This window comes from Gossypium hirsutum, chromosome D10, assembly GCF_007990345.1.
Source record: "Gossypium hirsutum isolate 1008001.06 chromosome D10, Gossypium_hirsutum_v2.1, whole genome shotgun sequence".
Lineage (NCBI taxonomy): Eukaryota > Viridiplantae > Streptophyta > Magnoliopsida > Malvales > Malvaceae > Gossypium > Gossypium hirsutum.
The window spans coordinates 65,935,419-65,958,525 of NC_053446.1; the positions used below are offsets into that span (position 1 = coordinate 65,935,419).

Below are 23,107 nucleotides of genomic sequence, written 5' to 3' on the forward strand. Positions count from 1 at the left end.
TAGATGGTGAGTTTGGTTATAGACTCTATGATCCAGTTCAGAAGAAACTCGTGAGAAGCAGAGATGTTGTCTTCATTGAGGATCAGACCATTGATGACATTGATAAGACGGAGAAAGTGCATTCACAAGGTAGTGGTGACTTGATCGATGTGAATCCGGTTCCCCTAGACTCTTCACCAGATCCTATCCAGGATGATGTGCATGGTGATGTTAGTGGTGACCATCAGACTATAGGTGACTTTGATACTCCCATGGATGATGTTGTGAATGATCAACAACAAGCACCTATAGCTCCACCAGCAGTTCCACTTCGAAGGTCTTCCAGAGATCGACGATCTTCTGTCAGGTATTCTCCTGATGAATATGTTCTTTTGACTGACGGGGGAGAACCTGAATGTTATGAAGAGGCTATGGAGAGTGAATGCAAAGATCAGTGGGTTGAAGCGATGAAAGACGAACTTCAATCTTGCATGAGAACCATACTTTTGAATTGGTGAAACTGCCTAAGGGCAAAAGAGCTTTGAAGAATCGGTGGGTTTACAGGTTGAAGCAAGAAGAGAAGTCTTCATCTCCACGATACAAAGCTAGATTGGTCGTCAAGGGTTATACTCAGAAAAAGGGGGTTGATTTTGAAGAAATATTTTCTCCGGTTGTGAAGATGTCCTCTATCAGAACTATACTGAGTTTGGCAGCTTGTTATGACCTAGAGGTTGAACAAATGGATGTGAAAACTGCTTTTCTTCATGGTGACTTGGAAGAAGAGCTTTACATGGAGCAGCCAGAGGGTTTTGTTGCACAAGGGAAAGAGGACTATGTGTGCAGATTGAAGAAGAGCTTGTATGGTTTGAAGCAAGCTCCAAGGCAAAGGTACAAGAAGTTTGAGTCTGTTATGGGGGAGCAAGGCTACAAGAAGACTACTTTTGATCATTGTGTGTTTGTTAAGAGATTCTCTGGTGATGATTTTATTATTCTTTTGCTCTATGTTGATGATATGCTTATTGTTGGTCAGAATGCTTCTAGAATTGAGAAGTTGAAACAAGAGTTGAGTAAATCCTTTGCAATGAAGGATTTGGGGCCAGCAAAGCAAATTCTTGGCATAAGACTGACACGTGATAGAAAGGCCAAGAAATTATGGTTATCACAAGAGAGGTACATTGAGAAAGTACTTCAAAGGTTTAGTATGGACAAAGCTAAAGCGGTGAATACTCCCTTTGATATGCACTTTAGATTGAGTGTTAAGCATAGTCCTTCCACAGAAAGGAGAAGGAAGAGATGCAGAAAATTCCTTACTCTTCAGCCGTGGGTAGTTTGATGTACGCAATGGTTTGCACGAGACCAGACTTGGCTTATGCCGTTGGTACAATTAGTCGGTTTCTTTCTAATCCAGGCAGAGAGCATTGGAATGCAGTGAAGTGGATTATGAGATATCTTCGTGGCACTTCCAACATGAAACTTTGTTTCGGCAATGAGAAACCTGTTCTTGTTGGGTATACAGATTCAGACATGGCCGGAGACATTGACTCGAGGAGATCTACTTCAGGTTACTTAATCACTTATGCAGGGGGAGCTGTGGCATGGCAATCGAGACTGCAAAAGTGTGTTGCATTGTCCACCACCGAATCAGAGTTCATTGCAGCAATCGAAGCGTGTAAGGAGATGCTTTGGATGAAGAAGTTTGTGCATGAGCTTGGTTTTACTCAGGAGAAGTATGTCCTGTACTGTGATAGCTAGAGTGCTATTCATCTTGGTAAGAACTCAACTTTTCATGCTAAATCTAAGCATATTGATGTGAGGTACCATTGGATACGAGATGTTCTTGAAGCTAAGCTGTTAGAGCTTGAGAAGATACACACTAATGATAATGGTGCTAATATGTTGACGAAGGCCTTACCAAGAGGAAAGTTTGAAGCATGTTGTTTGACCTCCGGCATGGAGGCATTCCCCACATAGTTGGAGGGGGAGATTTGTTAGGTATGGGTCCCACTATGTGGGGAAAACCCATATTTTCTGTCACAATGTTTTGCCTTCTTTTTGGTTTTGTCAAAAGCCAATTTTTTTGGCCTTTTAACGTAGGAGTGGGCAGCATTCTTAATTGAGAGCAAAAATTCTCAATTACATCCAGAGAGAAACAGAGAGTGAGATTGAAGTAGAAAAATCAGTTTTTCAAGCTTGGTGCAGCAGTGATCAACTCCTTGATCGAAGGTCCATCCGTGGTTCGATTGAGCTGATTTTTGGATAGCAGCTAGGTGATAAGGTGTTCTTGACTTTGTACGGTCAGATTTTTCATCCGAGACTTGTAGCGTCGGAAATACCCATTTTTCAGCAGCTACATTTTTGGTGATGTTCTCTCATTTTTCTCTCTTTTGCTAAAGATTACATATTGTTAGCCTTGTCGGAGTTGAATGCTTGTTGTAGGCTTGATATTGTGATCTTGTAGTCGAACATTTGATGATAGTAGAGCTCTTTATCGGACTCTAAAGTCCCGTGGTTTTTACCCTTAATTTAGAGGGGTTTTCCACGTAAAAATATCGGTGCCTCTATTTATTTTTGTTGTGGTTGCATTAGTTGATTTGTGGTTGATTAAGGTTGCTAGAGAACATATCTTGTGCTATTGTGCTTGCCATAATTTTTGACAGGAGTTATAAGGAGAGAAAGAACACCGGTTGTGCTTTCGCTTTGTTTCGGTTGTTCGGTTTCTTCCCAACAGGTTATACACTTATACTTGCAAGTGTCATCTTATTAATAACAAACTTTGCAGCCCTTGAGACCCTAACAGTTGTCTACATTCAATAAATTTTACAATGAAGTTATACTATATGAATATGATATAAAAAAATTAATTAATATAGACATTAAAAAAGCATGAATACAAAGCATGTTCTGAATATTTTGAAAAAAAAACGTACACATTAATATATCAAAATTTATGATTCACTATTTTGTTATTTACTTTCACAGGATTATGGTTTCTTTTTTATAAATTGGGTCCAACTTTCCAAATTTTTGTACCAAAGTCTTAGTAAGTATCCAATAAATGTTGTTGGAAAAAGTCATATAGTAAGGGTCCAACTTTGATGAAATAATGTAACAATGTTTTTATTAATTTCATAAAATAGAAATTGAATAATTGAATTTAAAATTTATGAACGTAAAATTAGAAATCAAAGGATTTCATTAAGAATTTAAGTTGATGTTGAAAACCAAAGAAGTAAGAATATGTGTAGGATTTCATTAAGTAAGAATAGTTTATTTAATTAATTAGGAATTTTAATTTTATTTAGTAAATCAATATATAATTATAAGTCGGATGATCAATTTAAAATAGTTTTGAGGGTATATATATCTTTCACTATTTAGAGTTTTGAAGTTGGTGTTTTATATATAGTATTGATTAGTTAGTTCGGATAATTAGTATATGAAAGAACAAAAAAATGATATACTCAAATGGAACTAAATTAGCTCCGAATAATTGAAGTTTGAAATCAAGGACCAGTGCCTAGAAGTGGGGCATCATGCGGATATTCTATCTTGGAACATTTGCGGGATAGGGTCAGATCAAAACAAATGGCATTAGGGGATGTGTTTATGTGATGTGGCCGAGTTGAAAGATTCAACTTGTGATGGCGTTGGATTCAGTTTGTTGTGCTCTCTTTTCGTTTATTTTGAGGAGCTTGTTCATGAACATGTTTGCTTGGTTGGCATTGAGATGGGGGCTTATCTTGCGTGCTACATCATTATGATCATTTGGTCGGCTCAAATTGATGTCATTCTTAGTAAGTTGGTTATGAACTTGGATGGCTTCTGCTCTGTACCATTTTGAGGACTTTGTAATGGCTTTGGGCTTTATGCGATGATTTGTTTATCACTTGGCTAGCTTTTGTCACTGGTTCATGGAATTTTCTGCTTCTATTTTTGTTGAGCTTAACGATGAATGGAGCCTGGGTTGGACGCATGGGTAATTTTTCTTTCGTAATTCTTGGAATCTGAATGCTTCTACGTTCTCCGATTTAACAGGCACTCTCGTTTGCCTCATTTTGTGTGGTGATAATTTGGATTTGGATCTATGATAAGCTACGTTGAGGATGTAATAAAATATTCGTGTAAAATTTTTTATTAGTATTAATTTTACATTTTATCTTTAAAATAATTTTTATTAAAAAATCATATTTTTTTACCGTTAGTATATTTTTTAAATTCAAAATAAATGTTGACAAGAATCAAAAGATAATTGAATCAACTAAGCAAGCAAAGAAGCTAACCCATATATAAAAGATTGATAATTAAATAAATTATGAAGGGATGAAAGTTAATAACAAATTTGATTACAGTAGGCAATTTTGAGTATGGTGAGTGGCAGTGACTACAAGGATCTAAAGTCATTTTTAAATTTAAACCGAACAAATATATTCGATTCGAATTTCATCTCGTTCGACTCGATTTGAGAAAATTTCAAATTGAGTTAAGATGATAAAATATGATTCGTCAACTTGATTAACTCGAAACTTTTCCATTCGATTCGATTTGATCGAACGTTCACCCCTAGTCGGGCATACATAGTCCAACAACTACTCAAGACTAATGTATGTCACAAATGAAAAAATCTATAAGCGGATTCAAGATCTATTCTACTTAGTTTCTCCCCGATTTATGTCAGTTCAGTCAGTCACATTTATACATTTATCTTCTAGGAGTCATTCAATCCGATGCACAAGACAAAAGATCTCTCCAATTAAACTTAATAGATGACATATAAGTTTTTCAACCAGTTTGCTAAATTTTGGTTAGAGTGAGAGTTTTTTTACTAACTTACCTTATTTGTTTAAAAATTTTGCTGATTATAAATATCATATGAAACTGATTTTCCTACCATATCAATTTGCCTTGTTTTTTTCCAAGTTTATTGGATGGTGGTTAGAGAGCGAAGAGTAAATATTATCTTTTACACGCAAATAAGGAAATTTTTTTCGAAAATGCGTGTAAATAATGTATTAAATACTTTCCTTTTATGCTTTTTTTTCTTCAAGGTTAAGGTTGCCGCCATAGATGACTCCTAACTTTTAGGAAAATATAGTTACCATAGATGCAGATGCCAAGATTTGAAGTGCCAGAAGCTTTGGTTATGGAAATTCTGTGTAAAGTTCCAGTTAAGTCCCTTATTCGTTTCAACTGTCTCTGTAAGTATTGGTGTTCTTCTTTTCAAACTCCTCGTTTCATTTCCAAGCATTATCACAACAACCTTAAAAACAATAACCTTAACCCCGTTCTCCAACGATTTGATGCCAATGCCAACATCCCTTATTTCTCTCAACTTTCAGTTGAAAAAGATAAAAACTTTTTAGTAAAACAAAACATTCGCTCTCCTCTTTTTATGCACAATACCCCTATGTTTGGGGTGCTCGTCACGGATTATTTTGTTTACATAGTCCTTGCATGGATAATACGGAGGTTTCCATTTGGAACCCATCAACTTGAGAATTTAAAATCCTTCCTCCGTCCTCAGTCCAACGACCTACTTACCTAGGCCTTACTTGTGGCTTTGTTCATTTTGACTGCGGTGCTTTCGAGTTTGATTCTAAAACTGATGACTACAAATTCATACGATTTGTTACTCTTTCTTTTGTTGATAGTGAATGTGAAACTTCAAGTGGTGATGGTATGTCCCAAGTTGAGTTGTATTCTCTTAAATGCGATTCTTGGAAGGAAATTCCATCTCCTAATTATAGACCATTTGATTTATATTTGAGTAACAATTACTTAGATGGAATTTTTTATTGGCAAACAACGACGGGGAACGCTCCTTATGAAAATTTTTTGATTCTTTCATTTGACACAGCTAATGAGAAGTTTTCGGCTTCACCTATCCCAGAATTTGTCGGGATTTACCCACAACATGATATCCTCGAGGTATTGGTGTTTAATGGATCTCTTGGTGTTATTGCTTACACGGTGGAAAGAATTGACATGTCTTTTGATTTATGGGTTATGAATGGAGAAGTATGGACTAAGCAATTCAGTATTGAATCTATTCCTGGAGTTGTCAGACCATTAGGGTTTTGGAAAAATGGTGAAATGTTTCTTTTAAACACAAAATATGAAGTAGTCTTGTTTGATCCCTCCACCCAAGAACTTAAGGTGCTTCGGATCATCACTTACCTGGATCATCATCGAGAGTACGTCTCTCTCTTTCTTTTCTTTTTTTTTTTTATGTTGAGAGCCTAATTCCAATCAATGGAATACAAGAGCATAAGAGTCATATAATACGTCAACTAATTAAAGATGCATCAAATAAACACTGAATGTAATCTTTCCTAGTTTATATTCATAATTATCATAATGATTTTACAACCTTCCAAGCTCTCTTGCTTTTTTTATCAAAGGATGGAATGATGTAGTCAATTGAAAAACCCTTTTGATGATAATTATTATTGAAATTAGTTTAATATATTTAAAATGCTTATATACAGGGAAACATTACCTTTATAAGTTCTTCCTTTTACATTTGATAATGCAACAATTAGTTTCTTATCAATTAATTCTTCTAACAATTGCCCTTCAATTTCTACAAGACTTCCAGTTGCATATACATCACAAATATTTTAAAAATAATAATAATAATTTATTAAACCTAAATTAAACACTAAACGTTAACATTATTATCTTTGGATATCAAAATATATAAATTTTTTCAAATATAGGTATACTAGATTGGACCAAAATAACATAAGTACCACCTTAGAAAAAGGTGTCAAATTCTGGTTCCAAGCGATATATCAAGTCAAAATTAGATATTTAAACATAATTGATTTGAAGATAGAGATTGCTAAAAATTCTCAGGTATTCATTTGAACCTTTTGAAAATTTTTAAAGTTAGCAATTGGATTTGATCGTTTCAAGCATGGAACTAAACTTTAATTTGGCATATCTACTTACATTACAAAAAGGCAAAATGGGGGATTAGATGCTTAAAAAGTTACCCTTGCTTTCCCTCATGTTAGAAACTTGAGCACTAGTTGTTGAATATTTGTAAGTTGGATATGTAAAGGTTAAGTCAAAAGGAAAAGAAAAGCAAAACCTTGGAATTTTTAGAGACGAAACTTGATTAAATAATTTTGGGATGGTATTCATCCCTAATTATTTTCGTATGTTTTTACGAATTTGGGGACGGAATTCGTCCATAAAGCTTTAGGGACGAAATTAATCTATGAAGATTATTTTTCGTAATTATCCCTAAAAAAATTTAAAAATAGTTTTTAAGAATGCATGTAAGGGACTGCTTAAATTGTCTCCAAATCTATTAGGGACATTTTTAATCTTCCCAAAACCCCTAAATTTTGTAGTGAACTATGCCATATAAACTAACTTACCTTATTTGTTTACAAATTTTTCCATGAATTATATACATCATATGAAACTGATTTTCCTAAAATACTAATTTGCCTTGTTTTTTTCCAAGTTTATTGGATGGTGGTTAGAGAGAAAAGTGTAAATATTATCTTTTACAGGCAAATTAGAGAGAGAGAAAAAAGAGAAGAAGATGCAGATGCCAAGATTTGAAGTGCCAGAAGCTTTGGTGACGGAAATTCTGTCTAAGCTTCCAGTTAAGTCCCTTATGCGTTTCAACTGCATTTGTAAATATTGGTGTTCTTCTTTTCAAACTCCTCATTTCATTTCCAAGCATTATCACAACAACCTTAAAAACAATAACCTTAATCCCCTTCTCCAGCGATTTGATGGCAACGCCAATCTCGCTTATTTATCTCAACTTTCAGTAGAAAAAGATGAAAACTTCTTAGTAAAACAAAACATTCGCCTTCCTTTTTTCATTCACGATTCCCCCTATGTTTGGGGTGCTTGTCATGGATTTTTTTGTTTACATAGTTCTTTCATGAATGATATGGAGGTTGCCATTTGGAACCCATCAACTAGAGAATTTAAAATCCTTCCTCAGTCCTCAGTCCAACGACCTACTTACCCAGGCCTTACCTGTAAGTATGTTATTTTTGCCTGCGGTGCTTTCGAGTTTGATTTTAAAAATGATGACTACAAATTCATACGATTTGTTACTCTTTGTTATGTTGATACTGAATGTGGAATTGAAAGCCCTGATGATGTGTCCCAAGTTGAGTTGTATTCTCTGAAATGCGATTCTTGGAAGGAAATCCCATCTCCTAATTATAGCCCACTTGATTATTGTTTGAGTAATAATTGCTTAGATGGAATTTGTTATTGGCAAATAGTAATGGGGAACTCTCCTTATGAAAAAGTAATGATTCTTTCATTTGACATGGCTAATGAGAAGTTTTCGGTTTCACCTATCCTTGAATTTGTCGGGTTTTTCTCAAAAACCAATATTAACGTATTGGTGTTTAATGGATCAGTTGGTGTTCTTGTTTACCCGGTGGAAGGAATTGACAAGTCTTTTGATTTATGGGTAATGAATGGAAAAGAATGGACTAAACAATTCAGTATTGAATCTATTCCTGGAGTTGTCAACCCATTGGGGTTTTGGAAAAATAATGAACTATTTCTTTTAAATACAAATTATGAAGTAGTCTTGTTTGATCCCTCCACCCAAGAGCTTGGGATCAATTCTTACCTGGATCATCATCGAGAGTACGTCTCCCTCTTTTTTTATGTTGAGAGCCTGGTTTCAATCAATGGAATACAAGAGCATAGGGATCATATAATACGTCAACTAGTTGGAGATGCATCAAATAATATAAATAGAAATATAGATCAAGTAGATACTAAATATGATGATGGATAGGGAACTTGAACATAAATGTGTAAGACCTAATGAGCATTTTTATGTAGACTACAGTCACTTGTGAGCTTCTTAATATTACTGTTATTATTTGGTTTATATGTTTGAGATGTTATCCTTTTCAACTTTTCAAGCTCCCTTGCTTTCTTTATCAAAGGATTGACTGATGTAGTCAATTGAAAAACCCTTTTGATGATAATTTTTATTGAAATTAGTTTAATATATTCAAAATGCTTATATCCAACGAAACATTACATTTGATAATGCAACAATTAGTTTCTTATCTTTTAGTTGGATTTATTCCTTGAAGGGTTGTTTGAGACTTGCTAACATAGAAACGATTTATCACAATCCCTATTAAACAATAGGGAAATATAATATAATATAATATAATAAGAAGAAGCAAGGTAAATAAGGATTCTTGGAAACCAAGACTTCAACGATCTAATACAACTTCCTTGATTCAAGGGATTAGATAAGGGTGATTCGATCTAATCCGATTCTCCAAATAAGTTTCCCCAAGTAATATGATCTTCATTAATGGGCTAGATATTGACACATAAATAATTATTAATTTTAAATAAATAAAATTGAAAATCTTAAGTATAATTTGAAATGGCTAGATAAATTTAATTATCACAAAGATAAATAACATTATCATAAATATAAATATCATTTCAATATAATAAAGAATATTTATCTTAATATTTAAATTTTTTATCATTAGATTTTTGAAAATTGTTACAATTTAATTTAATTTTTTTATTTCATTAAACTTCAAAATTATCATAAAATATGTACTATTTAACTTAAATTTAAGATGACAACATATATAATTCTTTTATTTTAACAAATCTATATAAATGTCCACAAGTATGGTTTAAAATAAAGTTGGGGAAAAAGTGAATATTGTAAAATCCACATGAAAGATGAAATTTGTGTTGTTGAAGTCTACCACAACATATGAGGACTACAATGAATTGTTTTAATGAATTGTTTTAATGTATTTTGGAGTTGAAATAATCCACAAAAAAGAATATTAAACTAAAAAAAATTGTTAATTGGCACATGGTTAAGCATTATTTTTTCCTTCTTTTGGAACCCAGTTTGAGCTTTGCTCAAAGATGGATGCATCCATTAATTGAGCTAAATAAGAACAGCCCATGCAGTGTGTATGGCGCCATAAATTTTACAATTAATGTTTTAAAAAAGTGTACAACTTGTATAATCACATGGTTTACTGAAACCTGTCTGCATTAGATATAGCAACAACATTAATTGTTTCTCGTCACATGGTTTACTGAAAGGGAAAGAAAACAATAGTCATCATCCCCATTCTCAACTATAAAAACCCTTGCATAATGGAGGTTCAGCATTGTGCAAAAGCTATCACTTAAACAAATAATGGCTTATCTTCGACCATTGATCTTCTATATTCTGGCTGCTCTTGCAATATTCATGCTTATTTCTCCCTCCCATTCCTCTTTAGATAATGTTAATGACAGGGTTACTTTGTCACTGTACTATGAAACAAGTTTATGCCAGCATTGTGCCTCCTTTATCTCCAATGACCTTGTCAAGGTCTTCCACACTGACCTCCATACCATTATCAATCTAAGATTGGTCCCTTGGGGCAATGTTGAAATCCATTGCCAGGTTTACAACTCCATTCTTCATTTTAATGTATTTTCATTATTAACTAATGAAGTTCAATTTCTTTTTGGTACTATAACTAATTATAGTTTATGCAACAATGTGCAGCATGGAGAAGAAGAATGCTACTTAAACACTATACATAGCTGTGTCATCCATTTCTGGCCTGATGTGGTAAATTCTTTTAGCCAAAAGCATTTGCACTCGTCTTGAACTCGTGTTTAATTACTCTACTGTGGTGCAGAAAGAGCACTTGGAATTCATTCGCTGCACAGAGCAACAAAGCTTAAAAGGGGGGCCAGTTGAAGCACTGTGGAAAAATTGCAGTGAAAAGCTGAGATTGAATGAGGAGATAATCAACGAATGCTATACTACTGGATTTGGATATAAGGTTGGCTGCATGTCTTAGTATTTAATTAACACTTCTCCTTAGCTCTTTCTAACATTGAATTTCCAAATTAATAAAATGCAGCTTCTGCTGCAATATGCTAACGAGACTGCACATCTGAAGCCACCTCAAGAATATGTGCCATGGGTGGTGGTGAATAATCAGCCACTCAGACAAGTGAGTTTTGTTTATTTCTCTCTCTTGGTGTGACTGTGAAGTAAAATTTTGTGACAAGTAACTTCAATATTTATTTCATGGTTGCAGGACTTTGAAAATTTTGTGAAATATGTGTGCCAAGCTTATAAAGGAGATCATAAACCAGCTGCTTGCAAATCACAATCATCCAATCTCAGCCCAACCACCTATGCATGTAATATCTATATATGGAGTAGTTTTCTTTTGATTTGTAAATTTGTAAAAATGCATTGTATCATTTTTCATTATGGGTAGCATTTGCAGTACCGCAGCCGCCAGTAATTCCAGTGGTAGACTTCTACAAATTGGCACTTCAGTGGCCTCTCTCTGTTTGTAGCTCTACTCTCAACTGTAAACTCCCAATCCCAACTGAATTCAAAATACATGGAATTTGGGCGCAAGACGCTCATGACAGGCCGGTGCCCCAGTATGGTCCAAGGAATCCTTGCACCCATCCGAATCCTCATCTAGTTGAAAAGAAACTCGAAGTACGCATACGCACATTCTTCGCCTAAAACTATTGAGTAAATTATCTGTCATCTAACCAGATTTTTTGTTTTTAATTTAAAAGGGTTTGCTGCAAAGTGATCCAGTTCTTTGGGTAGACTTGCCCCGACTATGGCCAAACTTGATATTGGGAATGTCAGACATTAGCTTTTGGCACAAGGAATGGACAAAACATGGCACATGTTCCGACTTTGCACAACGACCTCTGTCATACTTTCAATCCGCCATACAACTTAAGAAAAAATTATCTCGAGGTATATCAACTAATTTGTTTTTATTTCCCCTTCACATTTCTATTTGTGTTTAATATACTTTATTGTCTCTTATTTGTTTTAATGAATTCTGTGATCTAGTTATGGGACTCACACCTGATTCAATCTATACGGTCCAACAAGCTGTGAATGCAGTTTTTCAGCTTATACACGCATATCCCCAGATTTCGTGTAATAGAAATAGAACAAACAATAGACAATTATTACTCTCGGAGATGTATATATGTTATGAAAGACCGACATCATCCAATCTCCTTGGAACACTTAAAAACTGTTCCCATTTATATCATGGCCAATGTAATAGCCTATCGGATATCATAAGTTTCCCTAGGTAGCTTTGCCACGATTGTCCAATGTATTTAATAAGAAATATAAAATGTTATTAATAAGAAGGAGAGAATGCTTTCTTTTCTTTTGTTCTTTACATGGAAAAAGGTGACCCGTACAAATATGGAATTATCCTAGCATGACAAGCTGCTCCAATAAACTCCACCACATTATATTGGTTTTCATATATCCGAGCGGACAAATACAACTTTGAAGAACGTACCATTCATTTTTAAAGATTTTTCCATTAGAGAGCCAAAACTCCTACTAGCCTCCTTGACGACATCCCTGCTGAAAGATTTGATCATCTCCACCTTCTCACATATTATATTTTTGTGCATCTCTCTTGTAGCACATTAGTAATAGAAAAAATTGACATAAATAACAATAAAACATTTAAAACAAAATACAAATAAAAATCCCATATAATTTGCTATATGAAATTTTTATTTATAATAACACTCATGTTATTATTTTTTAAACCTCAAGTTTTTTATGTGCATAAATGTAAGGGTAATCTACAAAAGTAGTCACTTTTGTTTGCCTCATGTTACATTTTAGTCACTTATGTTTGAAATGTTACGTTTTAGTCACTTATGTTATTATTTTGTTACGAAGTGATCACTCTACCGTTAAGTTTCGTTATCTCCCTAACGGTAATCCTATGTTGCAGTCCAACTAGATTTTAGGTGCCAACTTGGATTTCTAAATGGGATGAAAATAGATTTTTAATTAAATAAATTTAATTAATTAAAATATTTAAACCTAAACCTTAACTAAAAAAACTGTTATCTCCTCTTTTAAATTTTTTCTTCCGTCTCTTCTTTTTTTAGTTTTTTTTTCATTTGACTGGAAAAACTATTAAATCAAATTCACTGCTTCACTGTTTCTCGTGGCATGGAGGTTTAGTATCTGAATGCTTCTACGTTTTCCGATTTAACAGGCACTCTCATTTGCCTCATTTTGTGCAGTGATAATTTGGATTTGGATCTATAATAAGCTACATTCATAAAATATTCGTGTTAAAATTTTTTATTAGTATCATTTTATATTTTATCTTTAAAATAATTTTTATTAAAAATTTTATTTTTTTACATTTAATATATTTTTTAATTTCAAAATAAATGTTGACAATAATCATAAGATAATTGAAGCAACTAAGCAAGCAAAGAAGCTAACCCATAAATAAAAGATTGATAAATAAATTATGAGGGGATGAAAGTTAATAACAAATTTGATTACGGTAGGCAATTTTGATTATGGTGAGTGGCAGTGACTACAAGAATCTAAAGTCATTTTTTAATTTAACTCGAACAAATATATTCGATTCGAATTCCATCTCGATCAACTCGATTTGAAAAAATTTCAAATTGAGTTAGGATGATAAAATAGGATTCGTCAACTCAATTAACTCGAAACTTTTCCATTCGATTCGATTTGACCGAACATTCACCCTTAGTCGGGCATACATAGTCCAACAACCACTCAAGATTAAGATATGTCACAAGTAGGGCTGTGCATAATTTGGTTAACCCGATTTTTGAGTTCGGTTAATCGGTCGGTTAACCGAAAAAATTTGGTCGGGGGTCGGTTAATTTTTTTATTTTTTCAGTTAACGGTTAAATCAGTTCGAAACCGGTCGGTTATCCGAAAAAAATCTGGTAAACCGAATTTTGCAGGGTAGGGCCTAAACTAGGTCAAATTAAACCCGACCCAATTTTTTCTCAAGCTCAACACCAAACTTTTTGGGTAATTTTCGGGTAGTTCGGGTAATTTTTAGGTAATTCAGTTAATTCGGTTAATCGGGTAATTCGGGTAATTTGGGTAATTTTTAACCAAAAATAAAAAACACATAATTTTCGGTTAATTCGGTTAACCGACCTTATTCACCGAAAAAAATTCAGTTCGGTTAATTTTTTTTAATAATTCGGTTCGGTTAACGGTTAAAAATTTTGGAAGGTCGGTTAATTCGGTTATAGCAATTTCGGGTCGGTTAACCGGTCGGTTAACCGAATGAACACCCCTAGTGACAAGTGAATAAATCTATATGGATTCAATATCTATTCTACTTAGGTTCTGCCCGATTTATTGTCAGTCTAGTCAATCACATCTATACATTTATCTTCTAGGAGTCATTTAATCCAATGCACAAGACAAAAGATCTCTCCAATTAAACTTAATAGATGACATATAAGGTTTTCAACCAGTTTGCTTAATTTTTGTTAGAGAGAGAGTTTTTTACTAACTTACCTTATTTGTTTAAAAATTTTGCTATGAATTATAAATAGGGTAAACTATAAAAATAGTCACTTTTGTTTGCCTCATATTACATTTTACTCACTTATGTTTGAAATGTTACATTTTAGTCACTTATGTTATCGTTTTGTTACAAACTGATCACTCTACCGTTAAACTCCGTTACCTCCCTAATGATAGTCCTACATGGCAGTCCAAATGGGTTTTAAATGCCAACTTGGATGTCCAGCTGTTGGGATGAAAATAGGTTTTTAATTAAATAAATTTAATTTGGATTACCATGTAGGACATCCAAGTTGGTATTTAAAACTCATTTGGACAGCCACGTAAGACCATCGTTAATGAGGTAAAAGAGCTTAACGGTAGAGTGCCCACTTTGTAACAAAACGATAACGTAAGTGACTAAAACATAACATTTCAAACATAAGTGACTAAAATGTAATCCAATGCAAACTAAAGTGACTATTTTTGTAGTTTACCCTTATAAATATCATATGAAACTGATTTTCCTACAATATCAATTTGACTTGTTTTTTTCCAAGTCTATTGGATGGTGGTTAGAGAGCGAAGAGTAAATATTATCTTTTACACGCAAATAGGGAATTTTTTTTCGAAAATGCATGTAAATAATGCATTAAATACTTTCCTTTTATGCTTTTTTTTTCTTCAAGGTTAAGGTTGCCACCATAGATGACTCTTAACTTTTAGGAAAATATAGTTACCATAGATGCAGATGTCAAGATTTGAAGTGGCAGAAGCTTTGGTTATGGAAATTCTGTGTAAACTTCCAGTTAAGTCCCTTATTTGTTTCAACTGTGTTTGTAAGTATTGGTGTTCTTTTCAAACTCCTCGTTTCATTTCCAAGCATTATCACAACAACCTTAAAAACAATAACCTTAACCCCATTCTCCAACGATTTGATGCCAACGCCAACATCCCTTATTTCTCTCAACTTTCAGTTGAACAAGATGAAAACTTTTTAGTAAAACAAAACATTCGCTTTCCTTTTTTTTATGCACGATACCCCTATGTTTGGGGTGCTCGTCACGGATTATTTTTTTTACATAGTTCTTGCATGGATGATACGGAATTTAAAATTCTTCCTCCATCATTTGGAACCCATCAACTGGAGAATTTAAAATTCTTCCTCCATCCTTAGCCCAAAGCCCTACTTACCCAGGCCTTACTTGTGGCTTTGTTTATTTTGACTGCGGTGCTTTCGAGTTTGATTCTAAAACTGATTACTACAAATTCATACGATTTGTTACTCTTTCTTTTGTTGATAGTAAATGTGAAACTTCAAGTGGTGATGATATGTCCCAAGTTGAGTTGTATTCTCTTAAATCGATTCATGGAAGGAACTTCCATCTCCTAATTATAGACCATTTGAATTATATTTGAGTAATAATTACTTAGATGGAATTTTTTATTGGCAAACAACGATAGGGAATACTCCTTGTCAAAATTATTTTTTTTAAAACGAGGTCGATTTTGGTTTTGAAAACGAAAACGACATGGGAGTCGCCACTAATCATTTTTAATGAGTTGTGATCAGGTCACCTCGAAAAATAGGTATTTCAATAAATTATTTGATTTATTAAAACAACGATTTTGGTCTACAAAATTCAGAAAGACGGATTTGGGAGTCGGTTATGTACGAGGAAGGATTAGCACCCTCGTTACACCCAAAATTGGTACCTAGTCAATTAATTAGTGTCTTAGTGTTGAATATTGAACACTTTGAAGAGATTTAAAATACGATCATTTGTTAAAATGTTGAAAATTTCTGAGAAAGGGACGTATTTCACGTTAATCGAGAAAAAGAATTACGTTTCGTAAGTTAGGATGCAATGTATTGAATTCTCGATACGAGAATAAACACCGAAAAGTTTATTTATTGAAAGGTATTTGATCCTCTCGATTTTAGGAAGAATCGTACTCCGTAAGTTAGAATACAATTCTTCCTATTTCCGAGATTGTTTTTAAAGAAAAATTTTGCTTTTAAAAATGTTCATTTATTTGGATTTATCGAGAAAATCGAAACCCTGTAAGTTAGGGTACGACCTGTTTGAATCAAAATACGAAGTTTTACTTATTTAAAACAGAATTTTTTTGACATATCGAGTAAAATGTAACACGATGTGGTAGTGAAAATGTAAAAAAATAGATTATGTCATTAATATGTACAACAGAATAAATATAAATACATTCATATGAACAACAATATAAAGAATGGAAATGAAATAAAATAAACAAGTCGAAAGTAAAAAGACAAATAATAAATATGACAAATTAACAATTTGAAACTAAAGAACTAATATTAAATAAATAAATAAGGTATAAAGCAATTTAAGAATAATAATATTAATAATGATGATTAATAATAATAATAATTAACAATTTAAGGTTTTAAAATTATAAAAGAATATATAAAAAGGATAAAATGAAATAAATATATTTAAAGTATTTAGGTACATAAATATAAAAATATAATAGAAATAATAATGTAAAAATTAATTAATTTAACAATGTGGTAATAATAATAAGTATGTAAATAAAGAGGGTAAAATAATAATAGTGATAATAAAATTAAAATAATTAATTTAATAATAAAATAGCTAAAATAACAAAATTAAAGGGACTAAATTGAGCTTAAAGACAAATTTTTGGGGCAAATCGGTAACAAATACAGGAAAAAAGACCAAATTGAACATGCGGATAACGTGGAGGGATTAAAAGGGTAATTTTCCCTTCTCCTCCAAAACGACGTCGTTCAAATAGGGGCCAAATTGAAAGCGCAATAAATTGTGGGGTAAAATTAAAAAACAAAAATACTTGATTGAAAAATCATTAAAAAGCAGAAGGGCTAAAGGTGCAATTAGCCCTTCCATTAAAAACACGCGAACCCTAGCTTGGAGCAGGTTGGGTAATCGGGCAACATTAAAACGATGTCATTTTGGAGCCTAAAGCTCAGGCCAAAAACAACGTCGTATGGGCTATACTATAAATAAAATTTTTTAACCCCAAAAAAATCATTGCAGCCCTATTTTAAAAAAAAATCTGCCAAACTCTCTTAGTTCTATTCCTCTCCCCAAAATCCGGCCAGGGGTCCGGTCATCGGCCACCGTGCCGGTCACCGGCGACGGCGCCGCCGTCCTCGATGGCTGAAAAAAACAAAACCGCCCCTTTCACTCCTCTTTTCGAGTAGAGCCCAGATGTGGGGGTAAATGGCCTGGCGGACCCCCAATATTCAAGAAAATGAAGAAAAAAGAAAAGAAACCCTAAAGGACCTTTCGGTTTCCAGCCACCTATCCTCGAAGGTGACTTCCTCAGCCGTCCCGACGGTGGAGCACACCCTTAGGTATGCCCCTTTCAGCCCCTTTCTTTTTATAATTTTTGTATGTAGAAAAAGAATAATAATAAAAAATAAAAAAATAGATTAAAATTTAAAAATAAAGAAGGTAAATCACCTTGAATTATTTTTTTGTTTTATTTTTGGAAATGTCTGTGTAAACGTTACAAGGTTCGAATTTGGCCTTTATAGCCGAATTACCAACTCTCAATCTCTATTTTTATCGTTTTGCTACTTGTCTTTTATTTTTGCTGTTGCGTATTGTCTTGTTTTGCAGGTGATTGACGAGCAAGTGCAAGTGGTGCGGTAGCAAATGGTGGTGGCAAGGGCTATGGGCGGCAGCCAGTGTAATAGCCCGATTTTGGGTCTAGTCAGAACAGTGGTTTTGGGACCACAAATTCGACGAGGAAAAAAAATGTAATGGCCTGAATTTTCAGAGGTGTCGGAACAGTTATTCGAGATCACTAAATTCGACAAATGGGTGGAAAATATTATTAATTTAGTAAGTATAAGTTAAATGTGAAGTTAGGAAAATTTTTGAAATAGTGAATAGTGCACTAGAAATAAATATTAAAATAATTAGAATCGAAATGAGGTATCAAGACCTCGAGGATTTTAAACCGAGCCATAAATATTTTTATAAATATTTATGGAGTGTTAAAAAGTTAGAATTAAAGTTTCGTTAAGAAATTTTAAAGTTCTGATAATTAATTGAACAAAAAGGACTAAATTGTAACAAATGCAAAATTTTAAGAAATGATTAAATAGCTTAAATGATAAAAGGAAGAGGGCTTAAAAGGCAAATAAACCCAAGGTCTATTTGGGCTGGACAGCAAAGGCATGAAATCAGCAAGAAAGTAAGGAGAATTAAGGGCAAAATTGGAATATTGCAAAATTTGCTTAATAAAGTTAGGACCAAAGTGGAATTATCTAGATTTCTCTTCATTTTTCTGAATTCTCATCAGCTAAAACACCATGGAAGGGCTTTTCCAAGCTGGTTCTTCATATTTTTACTACAAGTAAGTTCAATTCTTGACTATTTCTTGAAATTTTTGTATTTTTATGACTTTTACAACTAGGCCCACATGTTGAATTCATTAGTTTTTGATTTTATGAAAGAATTTGAAAGTTGCTATGAATATGTGCTGGAAGTATATGATGATTTAGCATGGAATTAGAGCTTTAAATTGTTCACATGCTGATTTTATTGAAAGAATTGAATAGAAAGTGAATGTTTGGGACCTAATAGTAAAAGAGTTTGAAGATAGAGATATATGTGGAAATTCTGAATTTCAATAGTTGTGTAACAACTTATAATGTCTAGAGTATTAATTGAGAAAATTATATTAATTGAGGGGTTAATTGAGAAAGGACCGAAGTGTATAAACAGTGAAATTTGGGGCAAAATGGAAATCAACATTTTGCACTAAAGCAGTTTTGGACAGCAGCAGTATTGTAACTTTGAAAAATCACAAAAAACTGTAGAAATTGAAATAGAGGATGAATAAAATATTAAATTAAAGGTTATTGAGTCTAGTATCTTATAAAAGAAACAGTGTGAGCGATAGAATTGTAAATCATGAGATATAATAGATTTTGTGAGACAAGGTCAGAATGAATTCGGGTTCCCCTATTCTGACTTTGGAAAATCATTAAAAATTGTACAAAAATTATTATGAGTTATAATTTATATTGTTAGAATCCTTAATGAGTCTATTTTTAGAAGAAATAAACAAAAACATCATCTGAATTCTGTACAATGAGATAATTAATTTTTAGTGAAGAGTGGTTGGAACTGTCAGACAGCAAAATAGGGGAAACTTTAAAGAATAAACTGTACTATTTGGCTGAACCAAAAATTCTTAAAATTTTATTGCAAGAATATATGTGTGTCTAGTTTCAGGAAAAATTAACGGATCTTAATTTGGAGCTCTTTACCTCCAGATAAAAATAATTTAGTGACTCTGACTCGGATAAACAGCTTTGAATATACATGTGAGTGAATAGTGAAATTATAGTTAATGTTGTTTAAGTGTGTTATACACATTAAGGATGTGGAATGGAGAGGAGGAGGAGGAGGAAAATTGGGAAATATATGAATGATTCGTGTATAAATGGTCATATGTTTGATTATAACTGATAAACGATGAAATATGAATTATGCTTATATTTGTACATTATTGGTCATGGTTTAAGCTCATGTGTGAAAATAAAGTTTCATAGTATGTGTGTATGGTATATTCAATATATGATTTGGCATGAAATAATGTCATGAATGGTTTATGAATTAACACATGTTCGTAAGCCTGATATATGAATAAATGATCAAATTGAGCGGAACGCCGGATTTGAGTACTTCTGATCAAGTGATAAAGTGATAAGTGGTAGCATTAGCTACACTTATCTGATCAAGTGACAAAGTGATAAGTGGTAGCATTAGCTACACTTATCTGATCAAGTGACAAAGTGATAAGTGGTAGCCTTAGCTACACTTATCTGATCAAGTGACAAAGTGATAAGTGGTAGTCTAGCTACACTTATCTGATCAGGGACAAGTGATAAGTGATCATAAGTAAGACCATAGTTATACTATGGCAAAGTGGAAGTGAATTACTCAATTTTTCGTAACCGTTCCTTAATTTTGATCAAGGACGGTAAGTGACAAATGGGCCCAAAAGAATTAAAGTAAATGGATAAGTGGTAGTGTATTTATATCAGGACGATGTTGTTATTTAAGCTAAAGTGATATTTTCATTGCAAAATTGAGAATTTCATAAATGTGTTATTGAATGGTATAATCGATAAACATTGAGTTAAATGGTAAATACGTATTAGTGTTGAACTTGATGCCATTGAATTGTACGTGAATTAAATGGAAATTGCTAGTGATATGATCTAAATCATGAGCATGAGAAATTGCGAATTGAATGAAATGGAAATGAAGCATTGAATTGCATGAGTTTGTATCGGGTCTCGTAGGCCCTAATTATTATGATTATAACATTTTGAGGATATACTGTGAAAAGTTATAGAAGCATGTTAATTATTTAGAAAGTTTTAATTTAGATGAAATTTTATAACTCGGTTAAATACGTTTACAAGTGCATGTGTTTTGGTAATGCCTCGTATCCTATTCCGGTATTGAATATGGGTAAGGGGTGTTACAGCCAACTGGTCAGAAGACCTAGGTATGGCCCACCTAGGGTTTGGATTTTTTTTTTTCTGTTATGGGTTTGGGCTAGGGTTTAGTTGGTTAGGCTGAAACTTTGGGTTGTTGGGTTTTAAATCTGGGCTTGTATTTGGGTTTGGGCCGTTTGGTTTAGTTTGGCACTGGGCTAGGGTGTTTTTGGGTTAATCTAAATCTAGTTGTAATAGGTTGGTACTTTTCGTTTGTTTTTTTGTTTGTCAGGGCCCGGGCGAAATTGGGCTTGTTCACTCCTTATGAAAAAAATTTAATTCTTTCACTTGACATGGCTAATGAGAAGTTTTCGGTTTCACCTATCCCAAAATTTGTCGAGTTTTACCCATAAAATCATACCCTCGAGGTATTGGTGTTTAATGGATCTCTTGGTGTTTAATGGATCTCTTGGTGTTATTGCTTACACAGGTGAAAGAATTGACATGTCTTTTGATTTATGGGTGGTAAATTGCTCGTTCGAGAACAAGAAACTTGTGGCTAGAGGTGTACAAGCCCAATTTCGCTCGAGCCCAGACAAACAAAAAAATAAAAAATACCAGCCCATTACAACTAAATTAACCCAAAACACCCTAGCCTAGTGCCAAACTAAACCAAATGGCCCAAACCTAAATACAAGCCCAGATTTAAAACCCAACAACCAAAAGTTTCAGCCTAACCAACTAAACCCAATCTAGTTGCAATAGCCCAAGGCCCACTATCCAAAACAGCCCAGAAACCCGAAACCCAAATAACCTAACCCAACAACCTAGTCAATAGACCCTAAACAAAATTAAAACCCAAGCCCAAAATCCCCATGGCCCAACCCAAATTACCCAAATCCAAGTCAGGCCCAACCCAAATTCCAAATAGTCAAACTAGTGTTTAAATTTTTTGAAACCCTAGCCTAGTGTCGCAGCCTTCTGATGCCCACTTACCCTGACCAGCCACCACTGTCACGTCGGTCGCTGCCCACTTGCCAGCGCTCAGCCACCTGCTCCACCTTCAAAAGGAAAGAAAACATGCAACAAAAAGAAAAATAGCAAAAATAGAAAAGAAAGATTCGGCTGTAAAAGCCGAGAACCAATGCTTGTAAAATCATTTCTTTTTTTTGACAAAAAATAGGCAATAAAAATACAACACTTTCAAGGGGATCTATTTTTCGTTTTAGGTATTTCCTTAGGTTATATACTCCTATTTTTATTTACTTTACTTTTTTTCTCATATACGAAAACAAAAAAAAAGAGAAAAGGAAAAGAAACTCACAGGGGGTCGCTCCGTTTTCTTGTCGTCGGAGGCTCCTTCTCCGGTGATGGAACCAATTGTAGAGGAGCATAACAGCCTTTTTCCCATTGTTTTTGGTTGTTTTAAGACCGAATCCGAACTCAGGGGGTTAAGACCTAAAAAAGGGGATACTTTTACCCTCGTCGGCCACCGTACAATGCGGCACCGACGCCTGTGACCGAAGTCTAGCGCGGTGGCCATTGGCCGGAGCCAAAATTAGAGGGAAAGAGGGCTTGAGAGAGTTTTTTAGAGTTTTTTTTAAATGAATGGTGAAGAATGAATTTTTTTTAAAAAAATTTAACTTAAATAGGCCCATGAAATGGCGTCATTTTGAGCTTGGGCACCAATAGCCAAAATGGCGTCATTTTGCCCTCAGATCCGCGCGTCGACTCAACCCGACCGGGGGATCCGCCCGTGTTTGGGCTTTGGGTTATTTATCCTTTTAGCCCTTCTACTTTTAAATATTTTTACAATCAAGTGCATTTTATTTTTTAAATTCGCCCAGTAATTTATTTCACTTTACAATCTGGTCTCTTTAAGCTACGTCGTTTTAAAGAAGAAGGATAAATTTCCTTTTTGGCCCCTCTATTTTTACGCGCATCACTTTGGGCCCAAAATCCCCATGGCCCAACCAAATTAACCCAATTACCCAAACCCAAGTTAGACCCAACCCAAATTCCCAATAGTCAAACTAGGGTTTCAATTTTCTGAAACCCTAGCCTAGCACCGCAGCCTTCTGTCGCCCACTTGCCCTGACCAGCCGCCACTGTCACGTCGGTCGCTGCCCACTTGCCACCACTCAGCCACCTGCTCCACTTGCAAAAGGAAAGAAAACATGCAACAAAAAGAAAAAAATAGCAAAAATAAAAAAGAAGGATTTGGCTGTAAAAGCCGAGAACCAAAGTTTGTAAAATCTTCTCTCTTTTTTTTGACA

The 23,107-nt window shown here is 33.9% G+C and overlaps 2 protein-coding genes across 3 annotated transcripts; both read left to right on the forward strand.

Moving 5' to 3' along the window:
• The first annotated feature begins 4,985 nt into the window (after positions 1-4,985).
• Positions 4,986-8,897, forward strand: LOC107935427 (F-box/kelch-repeat protein At3g06240). 2 transcript variants are annotated; one of them, XM_016868034.2, is made up of 3 exons: positions 4,986-5,143; positions 5,834-6,170; positions 7,503-8,897. In XM_016868034.2, exon 3 carries the CDS (start codon positions 7,535-7,537, stop codon positions 8,765-8,767), a length of 1,233 nt encoding a protein of 410 aa, XP_016723523.2. In that variant the 5' UTR covers positions 4,986-5,143; positions 5,834-6,170; positions 7,503-7,534; the 3' UTR covers positions 8,768-8,897. The 2 variants fall into 2 exon arrangements, with proteins under 2 accessions (XP_016723523.2, XP_040959643.1); XM_041103709.1 differs by lacking the exon at positions 4,986-5,143 and adding an exon at positions 5,413-5,653.
• Positions 8,898-10,126: 1,229 nt separating this feature from the next.
• Positions 10,127-12,190, forward strand: LOC107935426 (uncharacterized). Its single transcript, XM_016868033.2, has 8 exons — positions 10,127-10,420; positions 10,526-10,591; positions 10,662-10,808; positions 10,890-10,982; positions 11,070-11,175; positions 11,265-11,488; positions 11,572-11,761; positions 11,861-12,190. The coding sequence occupies exons 1-8, from the start codon at positions 10,169-10,171 to the stop codon at positions 12,112-12,114; spliced, it is 1,332 nt and encodes a 443-aa protein (XP_016723522.1). The 5' UTR covers positions 10,127-10,168; the 3' UTR covers positions 12,115-12,190.
• Positions 12,191-23,107: the final 10,917 nt, after the last annotated feature.

Excerpts from the sequence above, each read along its gene's own strand:
- LOC107935426 (XM_016868033.2), top strand. The coding sequence starts at position 10,169 with ATGGCTTATCTTCGACCATTGATCTTCTATATTCTGGCTGCTCTTGCA. Across the intron at positions 10,421-10,525 it reads ATGTTGAAATCCATTGCCAG|CATGGAGAAGAAGAATGCTA; the intron begins GTTTACAACTCC and ends AACAATGTGCAG. Across the intron at positions 11,489-11,571 it reads TAGTTGAAAAGAAACTCGAA|GGTTTGCTGCAAAGTGATCC; the intron begins GTACGCATACGC and ends TTAATTTAAAAG.
- LOC107935427 (XM_016868034.2), top strand. The coding sequence starts at position 7,535 with ATGCAGATGCCAAGATTTGAAGTGCCAGAAGCTTTGGTGACGGAAATT.